This window comes from Pleurodeles waltl, chromosome 5, assembly GCF_031143425.1.
Source record: "Pleurodeles waltl isolate 20211129_DDA chromosome 5, aPleWal1.hap1.20221129, whole genome shotgun sequence".
NCBI classification, from domain to species: Eukaryota; Metazoa; Chordata; class Amphibia; order Caudata; family Salamandridae; genus Pleurodeles; species Pleurodeles waltl.
This window is the reverse complement of record NC_090444.1, coordinates 41,497,448-41,509,274: the sequence shown is the minus strand read 5'-3', so window position 1 is coordinate 41,509,274 and position 11,827 is coordinate 41,497,448. Positions and strand designations below refer to the sequence as shown.

The 11,827-nt window shown below is 48.5% G+C and overlaps 1 protein-coding gene across 1 annotated transcript; it reads left to right on the top strand.

The window, feature by feature from the left end:
• The first annotated feature begins 3,820 nt into the window (after window positions 1-3,820).
• Window positions 3,821-4,768, top strand: LOC138296973 (olfactory receptor 2D3-like). The gene has a single exon (XM_069236488.1). It carries the CDS (start codon window positions 3,821-3,823, stop codon window positions 4,766-4,768), a length of 948 nt encoding a protein of 315 aa, XP_069092589.1.
• The last annotated feature ends 7,059 nt before the right edge of the window (window positions 4,769-11,827 follow it).

Below are 11,827 nucleotides of genomic sequence, written 5' to 3'. Positions count from 1 at the left end.
CTCCTCACATGTCACAGCGAGCACAGAGTCAAACAACTCAGAGGTACGTACACACAGTTTACACAGAACACCATTCATACACAAAAGGTGGCCTGTATGTGTGTTGAGTCTAGGCCTAGGTATGTGTGACACAGTTGAAAATTAATCCATGCGGGCCCCTGAAATGGCGGCTGCCTGGCCTCTAAAGTGGGACAATGGGATGTGAGGTAACTGCGCTGGCGTTGTACACGGTCGAAGACCGCGGCGCAATGCTGCATTGCTTAGCATTGGACCCTATGGGTCCCAGGAGCCAATGACGATGTACGCAGGTGGCGTGACCGCCATTTTCTATCTGTTCAATCACTCGATACCTGTTCTTCAACAGGAGAGGACCTACACTGCAAGTGCTGCTGTGACCACGGTCTGGAAGAGACAATGGCTCGAGTGTCTGGGGAAAGCGCCCCTGCCTTCACATCGGTGGAGTTGGAGAAACTCGTGGATGGGGTCCTCCCCCAGTACACGCTACTCTACGCTCCTCCAGACAAACAGGTAAGTACACTGGGAGCATGCTGTATGGGCTATGCCTGTGTGGAGAGGGCTGGCCACATGGCAAGGGTAGGGATGGGGGCCGATCACTTTGACGGTGCAGTTGGTAATAACTTACTCTTCCCCCTGTACATTTCATGTAGGTCAGCGCCCACCAGAAAAAACATATTTGGCGTGCCATCACCAAGGACGTCCGGACCCTGGGGGTCTACCACAGACGGAGCACCCACTGCCGGAAAAGATGGGAGGACGTTCTCCGCTGGAGCAAGAAGATGGCGGAGGCTCAGCTGGGGATGGCTTCCCAACGTGGGAGGGGTGCCCATCACACCATGACCCCCCTGATGTTCAGGATCCTGGCGGTGGCCTACCCGGAGTTCAATTGGCTCTTGAGGGAATCACAGCAGAAACAAGGGGGTGAGTACACTCTCACTCTGCTGACTTTGCGCGCAGTGGAGGGGTCTGGGCCAGGGGAGGTGGGCTGTGGGTTTCCCTAGGCCAGGCCGAGTTCCGTAGGCAAGGTCCCTCCGTAAGGCAGGCCATGTGGCACCCCAGCCCACCTCTGTAGAGTGCCAAGTACACCTTGGCACTCTACAGACAAGTACACCTAGTCATGCCCCTGTGTCATCTATGTGTGCAGATATCGTCCATAGCCTTGTAGGGCATTTCCCAGGAATTAAACAGTGGAGCCCAAGAGCGCGGCGTAGTGCAGGGGGCTTCTGTGTCTGTCGTGTCCGCCAATGGTAGCGGTAATGCATGCACTGTCATCCACTTGAGAGACTGTGTCTTTGCACTCCCCAGGATTGAACAGTGGGCAAACCACCCACTGTAGAGACTTGTGATACTGTGGCTTTGCACTCCCCAGGATTGAACAGTGGGCAACCCACCCACTGTAGAGACTTGTGAGACTGTGGCTTTGCACTCCCCTGGATTGAACAGTGGGTAAACCACCCACTGGAGAGACTTGTGAGACTGTGGCTTTGCACTCCCCAGGATTGAACAGTGGGCAACCCACCCACTATAGAGCCTTAAGAGATTGTGGCTTTGCACTCCCCAGGATTGAACAGTGGGCAAACCACCCACTGGAGAGACTTGTGATACTGCTGATTTGCACTCCCCAGGATTGAACAGTGAGCATGTGGCCCCCTCGTGGATTTGGCGTCGTGCACTCAAGCGGCTGAGGTGCCCCCCCTTTCCCTCACCCTGAGGTGCCTGTTTAGTTGCTCTCTGATGCCCCTGCAGTGTTCTCTCCGTCCTGGTCGGGGATCTTGTGTGGGCCTCACCCATACCGTGTGGTCCCAGTGTTCCACGGACTTTATTAGAGCACTACCTGGGCTACTATGCTTGGTATATATTTTGTACATGGTGTATATATATGTTTCTGCCTACTTGCTTTTAATATATTACAATGATTACACTCATTTTCTATTGTCTTTGCATTCTTCCGGGGGGGTTAGGGGTGTAACTGTGATGTATTGATATGCATTAGTGTGTGTGTTGTGGTGGGTGAGGGTGGGGGTGTCGGCATTCGTGCTCCTGGTAGAGGAGCAGGAAGACTATTGCAGGTAGAATTTGGAGTTCCGGATCCATGGCGTCCTCGTTCCTCGTGAGGTGTGTAGAGGTGAGCGTTTTTCCTTCAGTTTTCCTGTTTCTGACGTGTTTTTATCCGCGGTGAATCCGCCCTGGAAAAGGTGGTGGATTGGCCTGTCATAATAATTGCCTCCGCCTGTCTGTTGGCGCTGTTTGTTTGTACCGCCGTGGCAGTCGGATTGTTAAAGTGGCTGTCTTTGTTGGCGGTTTCCGCCACAGTCGTAATTGCACATTTTTTACCGCCGGCCTGTTGGCAGTCTTACTGCCGCTTTAACACAGACCGTCAGGGTTGTAATGACCACCAAAGTCTGGTAAAATGGTTGTGGAGGCCGTGGAGACACCTCTGCTAGTGCAGGGGTGTCCTCACACACAGGTACTCTTCACCCTGCCCTCAGGGCTGGAGGGCCTTAAAAGTGACCTGGTGCAGTCTAAATGGCAGTGAAAGGGTACATGCACCTTTTCACGCAGACTGCAATGTCAATGCGTTTGTATGGGCTTCCTATAGATGGCAAAATATATGCTTCAGCCCATAGTGATCCTCTGGAACCCCAATGCCCTGGGTACCTATGTAGCATATAGTAGGGACTTATAAGGGGACACCAGTATGCCAATTGTGGGTAAAATTCTGGGTTACCATTTGCAACAACCACAATTTAAAGGAGAGAAAATAACTACTGTAGTCCTGATTAGAAGGATCCCAGTAGACACAGTAAAATACACTGACAAACAGGCCAAAAGTGGGGTAACCAAGCTAGAAAGAGGCTACTTTCCTACAACTCCAACCTGTGACAAGTTAGCAAAAGATAGAGTGGGATAGTTCCTAACCTTGACTGACATGAAGCCCCTGGTGCTGCAGGGCTTTTGCCTGAAGACCCCGAGGATAACTTTAATAAAACATCCTCAAGGGGTGGAGCTCTGCCCATGAGGCTATTGCTATGCCAGACTACTGACCCCACAAGCCTCAGGGATGTGAGTTCTTCAGTGCAGGAATTTAATGATGGCAGACTGAAAAGAAGGCTGCGCAAAGTGGGAATGTGTGCCATCTACCAGAGTTAGTGACTGTGATAAATGGTGAGTGCTGTGTGTATAAGATTTTAGTTAAGTTGTGTGTGTGTATTAAGAGTTATAGTGCCCACAAGTGCTAATGCAAGTGTGTGTGTGTCTTTTATCCCCATTACTATTTCAATATTTAATTTGAGGCAGAAATGGATAGCAAAATAAACATGGGACGGAGTTCTTATGCCCACTAGGGGAAGCTGCTGCTGGGAATGGGCTACCTTCTTGCACAGAAACAATCTTGAGAGGCTTTATCAGAATGCAGCATACATAGAAAGAGGAAAAAACTAGGAGAAATAAGATATCCTCCATGTTGCACCTCTTGGGAAAGTGTACATTTCCAGTGTTGGTAACTCTGGGAACACAGAGAAAAGAAGTGATAGGATTATATTTTATTGTTCCAGACTTATTGTCAATTGTAAACCTATTCTGATTGGATTAAATGAGTGAGATGCACACCTGCCAAAATTGCTTTAATAATTAAGCCTTTTTTAAGAGAAGAGTCACAATTTTAAATTGACTTTTGTGGGTGATAGCTGTACTTATTTTAAGTAGTGGGTATGATGTGTGTATTTTGTCAGGCCATTTGCTAGCTTTTTGCACAATGTATTTACCATGGATATTTCTTTATTTTCCTACAGTTGTGATAAAAATGGACAGAACCAAGATGAATAATGGAAGTTTGATTTCAGAGTTCTTGCTGCTGGGTCTAACTGAAGATCCGGATCTGAAGATTATTCTATTTGTGTTATTCTTAGTGATTTATATATTAACACTCATTGGAAATGCCATTCTGATCACAGCATGGATCTGTGACCCCCGTCTTCATACTCCTATGTACTTCTTTCTTGGGAATCTCTCCTTGTTGGATATTTGCTTCTCATCATCAATCGTTCCTTACATGTTGGCCCAACTCCTTGTGAGGAAGACAATCAGTTTCAAGGGTTGTGCATCTCAGATGTACATATCGTTGTTCCTGGGTGGTACAGAGTGTGTCCTTCTAGCAGTCATGGCTTATGATCGTTATGTAGCCATAGTGTATCCCTTGCGCTACAGAGTCATCATGAGCACATTTGTCTGCATTACACTGGCATCCTGCTGCTGGTTAAGTGGCAGTGTGATGTCACTCCTGGATACATTTTTTACACTACAGTTGCCATTATGTGGGACAAAAATAATCAACAATTTTCTTTGTGAGGTTCCAACGTTTCTGAGGATGGCTTGTGTGGACATCTTTGCCACAGAGATGATAATTTTCTCTGTTGCAATATTTATACTTGTGATACCAAGTGTCTTCACTGTCATCTCCTATAGCCGAATCATCATCACAATTGTGCGAATCCGCTCCTCTGAAGCTAGACTAAAAGCCTTCTCCACATGTGCCTCTCATTTGATCATTGTCACCATATTCTACAGCACCGTCATTTCCATGTACATGAGACCAGTGTCTAAAAACTCCGAAACTGAAAATCAGGATAAAATGATTGCTGTATTTTATACTGTGACACCCCCAATGTTGAACCCCATGATCTACAGTCTGAGAAACAAAGATGTGAAGATGGCTTTTCAGAAACTTATCCACAAACACATTTTTCTTTAAATATGTGAAGTATTCATCAGTTTATTTTATGAATGAAGTGCCAGCCCGGTAGAAATGGAAACAAAGTGGTATAGTCATCCAGCATTTGGTTGCTTAATGTCTCACTAAATACAGGAGTGTCAACTTTCTTTTGCTGCTCAAGCTTATATTCCTTGCACCACAGAATGCTAAAAGATGTCCCAAAGTAATTAAAGCATAAAAAATTGCAAAATGCATAAAATTAGACAGCAGACGTTCATCAGTGTTAATAGATCAGTTTGCCTTGCAAGACATTATATAGCATTCTATTGCTTCAAAAGCCCTCAAATTTATCAAAGAGGGTGTAACTCAGTAGCAGCAAAGAAAGACACTATTGTCACTTGATATTCACAAATGTCCCACTATTTAAGGCTATTGTATGCAAATAGTACAACATATTAGCACCAGCCATCAACAGTTCAACGCAATGGCTATAAATTTGTTCCATCAAAAAGCCAATGAAAAACACTCTTCTCTGGTATGGAGAGCTGGAAACAATTGCACATGGTATGTCTCCCACATGTGGGATGGGATCTGCACTTCAGGAGTCCATGTAGGTTTAAATCACCCCAGGAGAAGTGCAGTTGCTCCAGAGGACCTTATTTTTCTTGAGGAGGGGATATACGTTCAATGATGGGGTAGTAAATCTAATTGTTCTGATAGTGTGGTGGGTCAACTTCCCCACCTCCTCTTGATGGCCTTGCCTCTTTGAAGTGAAAATTACATTGTTTGGGTGACCAGAGGACCTCTTTAAGCAAGGCATTCATCTCTGTCTGGGTTTTGAGGGGTTCTCAAGTGAGAATGGCATCAATTGTGGATAGTAGTGGTGCCACCTGGCCACTCCCCACCTGGTGTCCCATGTATACCACAGATCCCTGCCCTATTTGGTACTTACTGGCCTTAATAGTGAGGTCTTCCTCCTACAGGGACTTCAAAACTTCTTAGAGGTGATACAGATGATCCTCCCAGTTGAAGCTGACACTGCATTTCCATCAAGGTCAGCAGCACTGAAATCCTCCAGCTCAGCTAAAACCTGGTTGACCAACCTCTGAAAGGTAGTAGGGGCATTTTTGTTGTCCCTAAAGGCATTACTCAGAACTGGAAGTGCCCCTCTGGTGTTGAAAATGCTGACCTCTCTTTGCTCCCATCTACCAGTACCCAGATGTTAAGTCAAATGTACTGAGGATCCTGGCATCTCCTAGCAGCTCAATGAGCTGATAAGCTCAGAGGATGGGGTGTGAGTCAGTCTTAGTGGCAGCACTGAGTCCATGGTAGTCCACATAGAACCTAAGTTCAGGAGTGGTACTTGGGGCAGCAGACTTTTTGACCTAGACTATTGGGCTGACCAAGTACTGTTAGAGAACAATATCACCCCTATGGCTAACATCTTAGAAACTTCATCCTTGATGCACCTTGTAAGTCACCCTGTATATCTTATGTTTCACAGGTGGACTATCCTCACTGTTCATATCATGGGTATCAAATGAGTGACTCCATGGGGTCAGGGAAAACAGAGAGACAAACTGTTCTAGCAACTAGCGACAGTCTTGCTGCTGTTCCAGGGTGAGATTCACACTCTCGACGGACCCATCTTTCTCTTGGGCAGACAGGAGGTCAGGAAGAGGTTCACTCTCCTCCTCCATTCATCATCTGTTGCTAAGAGCATAATTAGTTCAGAACTCTCAAAATGCAGTTTGAGGTGGTTCACATAAAGGACCATCAAAGGGTTCCTGGGAGTCTCCAAGTTCACCAGATAGGTGATATTATTTTTGTGCTCCACTACAACAGACCCATAATCATGCCTTTCATGGTGCGGTTCAACCTTTCAACCAACCCATTTCCTTGAGTGTGGTAGGTGTAGGAGGCTGGCCTGGCTTATAGTGGGTATCTGATGGTATTTACACCTTGTGCCGGATCGAGTTATCCCTTATTAGAAGATTAGTAGTGTTCTAGCAGCTTAGGCTGATGGAGATAGCTATAGCAGAGCAGCTTAGGCTGAACTAGGAGTCATGCAAAGCTCCTACTATATCACTTATATCATATAGGTACTATATCATAAGAAACACATTACTCAGGGTTACTTAAAACAAAGGTACTTCATTTTAGTGACAATATGCCAAAAATATCTCAGAGGATATAGGGGGTCATTCTGACCCCAGCGGTCAGAGACCGCCGGGGCCAGGGTCGGCGGGAGCACCGCCGACAGACCGGCGGTGCCCCCCAGGGCATTCTGACCGCGGCGGTTCGGCCGCGGTCAGACAAGGAAAACCGCTGCCCCTGTGAATCCTCCATGGCGTCGGAGCGCGCTCCGCCGCCATGGTTATTCTGACACCCCCTACCGCCATCCTGTTCCTGGCGGGTCTCTGGCCAATGGCATGGGCACTGCAGGGGCCCCCGTAAGAGGGCCCACTTTGTATTTCAGTGTCTGCTTTGCCCTGGGCTGGCGGGCGGCCTTTTGGCGGTCGCCCGCCAGCCCAGGGCAAATCCCAAAATACCCTCAGCGGTCTTTCGACCGCGGAGCGGTATTTTGGTGGGGGAAGTCTGGCGAGCGGCCTCCGCCGCCCGCCAGACTTAGAATCACCCCCAAAGTCCCTTAGGAGGTAAGTAGAATGCACAAAATATACACACAAACCAAAATCAGGTAAGTAAACAGTTAGAAAAATAGTGCAAACACTGTAGGATACAATAGGATGCAATAGGCCTGGGGCAACACAAACCATATACTATGAAAGTGGAATGTGAACCACAAATGGACCCCTAGGCTAGTGTTGTGTATTGAGTGTGGCTGGGAGTGTAAGAAAACACTAAGGGTGTCGAAGATACCCCACCCCAAGACCATGAAAAGGAGGAGTACAGTACTACTATTTCCCCAGAAACACACTAAACTTGTGATAGAGGATTTTGCAAAGACCACAACAGACTGCAAAGCAATAAAGATGGATTCCTGGACCTGAGGACCTGCAAAGGAAGGGGGCAAAGTCCAAGAGTCGTGAAAGTATCCAGGGAAGGCAGGAGACCACCAAACCCTGGATAAAGGTGCAAAAAGGCTGCCTCTGAATGGAAGAAGCTGAATATTCTGCAACAATGAAAGGTGCTAGGAATATCTTCTTCATGCAGAGGATGTCCCACAGAGTGCTGGAGGATGTAGAGTTGTTTCTTTGGCAAAAGACTACAAACAAGCCTTGCTAGCTGCAAGAGTCAAGAAAAAGGGTGCTGCCTGGGCCCAGGAAGGACCAGGATTTCGCCACTTGGGAGCATAGACAGAGGGGGCCCTCAGCAATGTAGAGAGCCCAAGCACAAGAAGGTAGCACCCACAGAAGTCCTTGACCATGGGTTTAAGATGTATGAACATGACGGCCATCTCAACACTGCAAAAGAGGGTCCCACAATACCAGAGATCAAGTCAGGGAGCTGAGAATCGCAGGACAGAGTGCCGGGGACGTAGGCTTGGCTGTGCATGCAGGATTTCATGTAAATGTGCACAGGCGCCCTTGTAGCTGCAGTTCATGTGGTGCACAGGATTACTGACTGGAGAGGGGAGGCAAGGACTTACCTCCTCCAAATTTGGACAGTTGGACCACTGGACAGTCTAGGTCACTTGGGTCCACCACCTGTGGTCCAAGAGCCATGCTCATCAAGATGAGAGGGGTCCCAGAGTACTGGTGATGCTGAAGTTTGGTGCCTGCTGAAGCAGGGAGAAGATTCCGTCAAACCACAGGAGATTTCTTTGTGGTTTCCAGTGCAGGATGAAGGTAGGCAGCCCCCAGAGCATGGACCACCAGGAACAGTCAAGAAAGCCATCAGTATTAGGTGCTACAATGTCGCTGGTAGTCTTCTTGCTACTTTGTTGCAGTTTTGCAGGCAACCTGGAGCAGTCATCGGTCGATCCTTGGCAGAAGTCCAAGAGAGAGGTGCAGAGGTACTCTGGTGAATTCTTGCAAGTCGTTATCTGAGGAAAATCCAACAGGCGAGACCCTAAATAGCCCTCAGAGGAGGATTGTCCACCTAGTCAGGTAAGCACCTATAAGGAGGGGTCTCTGACGTCACCTGCTGGCACTGGCCACTCAGAGGCATCCAGAGTGCCCTCACAGCTCTGGATCCAAGATGGCAGAGGTCTGGGACATACTGGAGGAGCTTTGGGCACCACCCCTGAGGTGGTGATAGACAAGGGAGTAGTCACTTGTCCAGTTGTGCGCCAGAGCAGGGACTGGGGGCTCCCTGAACCAGTGTAGAGTGGCTTATGCAAGGAGGGCACCATCTGTGCCCTTCAAAGCATTTCCAGAGGCTGCGGGAGGCTACTCCTCCCCAGCCCTTACCACCTATTTCCAAAGGGAGAAGGTGTAATACCTGCTGTCAGAGGAAATTCTTTGTTCTGCCTTCCTGGAACTGGGCTGCCTAGACCCCAGGCGGGCAGAACCCTGTCTGTGGGGTGGCAACAGCACTAGCTGCAGAGAAAACCCCAGAGAGCTGGTTTGGCAGTACCCGGGGTCCATAGTGGAGCCCCAGGGATGCATGGGATTGGTACCCTATACCATATTTGGCATGGGGGACAATTCCATGATCTTACAGATGTTACATGGCCATATTCGGTGTTACCATTGTGAAGCTACATATAGGTATTGACCTATATGTAGTGCACACGTGTAATGGTGCCCCCGCACTCACAAAGTCCCGGTAAAGGACCCTCAACTATGTGGGGGTGCCTTTGCTAGTCTAAGGGTGCCCTCACACTTAGCAACTTTGCACCTAACCTTCAGCAAGTGAAGGCTAGAAATATAGGTGACTTTTATGTTACTTAAGTGTAGTGAAAATGGCTGTGAAATAACGTGTGCGTTATTTCACTCAGGCTGCATTGGCATTCCCATGTAAGATTTGTCTGAGTTCCCTATGGGTGTAAAAAAATGCTACAGCCCATAGGGATCTCCTGGAACCCCAATATCCTGGGTACCTAGGTACCATATACTAGGGAATTATAAGGGGGTTTCAATTAGAATTGGTAAAAATGGTCACTAGCCTATAGTGATAACTTTAAAGGCAGAGAGGGCATAAGCACCAAGGTTCTGTTTAGCAGAGTCTCAGTGACACAGTTAGTCACTACACAGATACACACATTCAGGCTACAAACTATGAGCACTGGAGTCCTGGCTAGCAGGATCCCAGTGAGACAGGCAAAAACAAACTTACATACATGTAAAAACGGGGATAACATGCCAGGCAAGATAGTACTTTCCTACAGTAGGGAGTGGTGAACTTGAAGGTTGCACCACACTCCGTCCACAGAGACTTTGCATAGGTAGATATGAAGTTGGTACCCAGTAAGATACCACTTCTTTGTGGAATCCTATGTGGGTAAAAATCCTCATCAATGCCTGGCTTACCACAATGGCATACACTGACCTCAGAGGGATAGCCTCCAGGTATGAGGTGGCATGGTCCACCAAGAACAGGATGAACTTGTTGCCCATGGCAGTTGTGGGGTCCGAAGGCCACACAATATCAATTCTCACTCACTCAAAAGAGGTGCTCACTACAGAGAATGGTTAGAGGGGGGCCTTGCCTCTCCCATCACTCTTTCCAGTTGCCTTGGCAAGTCTGGCAAGGCCTACAGTATGCATCAGAGGGCCTGTGTATTTGGGGGCCAGGAAAAGTGGGTGACAAACCTCTCAAAAATGTTGTCCTGCCCCAAATGTCATACCAAAGGCACAACATGGCCCAAACCCATTAGGAAGGTTCTGAAGCGCTCGGATATCACCAGCACTCATGCTGCCCCAGTATCAGCAACCTTAGGCTAACCAAACAGGAGACCATTCTCCCGGTAAATCTAGTGTGATCCAGACCCTTTGTTAGCTGCTGGTCTGCAGCCTGCCTCTGCAGACTCTCAAAAGAAGGGCATGTATTTTACTCCTTGCAGAGCTCCTCCCTGGTGGGACCCCCTTCCTGTTGCAATGGGTTAGCTCAGGCACATCCCCTAGTTCAGCCACTTGTTCCCCTGTAGGCTCTAAGGTGTTGCACTCAGGTTCAGCCTCCTCCCGGACCATGGGAACCTCTGGGGTAGGTTTGCACACCCCTTGTCCCGTCTCTTCCTGGCAGGCACCTGGGCCACTCTTGCAGCCATAGACCGGGTGTTCACGCATACCCACCATGGCAGACCAAGCATTTCCAAGTGTGCCTGTGTTCCACCTCACACCAAGGGGAATGCTTCAGGTCATTACCTAGCAGCCAATAAGCAGGCATGGTTGAACTCACAGCTACCTGACATCTCCTCTCTTTCAAAGGGAACCAGCACCACCTTACACAGGCGGTCAGAGATGTCTACAGCAATTAGTTGGTGGAGCACATTGGAACACTTGGTCCTCAGACACCAGGTGCCACCTGACACTAGTCACACTGGCTCTAGTGTCTCTCTTAGCCTCCACTCTCTGCCCAATGATAGTCACCCACTGCCTGTACTTCTTAGTGTTAGCATAAGGGTCCTCTGGACCATCTCACGACCCCTAGTGAGACAAGGGTAATCTCAGCTGGTTTACACCCTTTCCCTGGAAGCAACTACACCCCAAGTGCCGGTATCTGCTTGGGACACTTGGAATCCTCCCTCATGTGACCCTCCTGGTCACATGCATAATGCCTGTAGAGACCCTTCTCTGCAGCTTTCCCTGTAGAGATACAAGACTTCTTCTCAACTGGGGGATGGGCATCTTTACCCTGGGAACTAGGTTGTGGCCCCATTAGAGAACTCCCCCTGTTTACCCCCCCCCCACTTCTTTTGTTTGGTGACCCTGCCCACCCTTGGGAAAGTCTCCCTCATACCTCTTTTGAAATGTGGTACTCTCCCATCTCTCTGCTGCCTAGGCAAGCTTCCTCGGGTCAGTCAGCTTGCTGTCAATCAGAAGTCCTTTTTGGCCCCTTGAAGTGCCCACTAACTTGGTTCAAGGTTCCAGAAGCCCTGAGTTTCTTCTTGGAAGTTGGGACTACAGTTCTCAGAAGCACCTGGTCAGAATCCTCAAATGTCCACTGGACTCTGGTCAACTGAGCTCTTCTTGC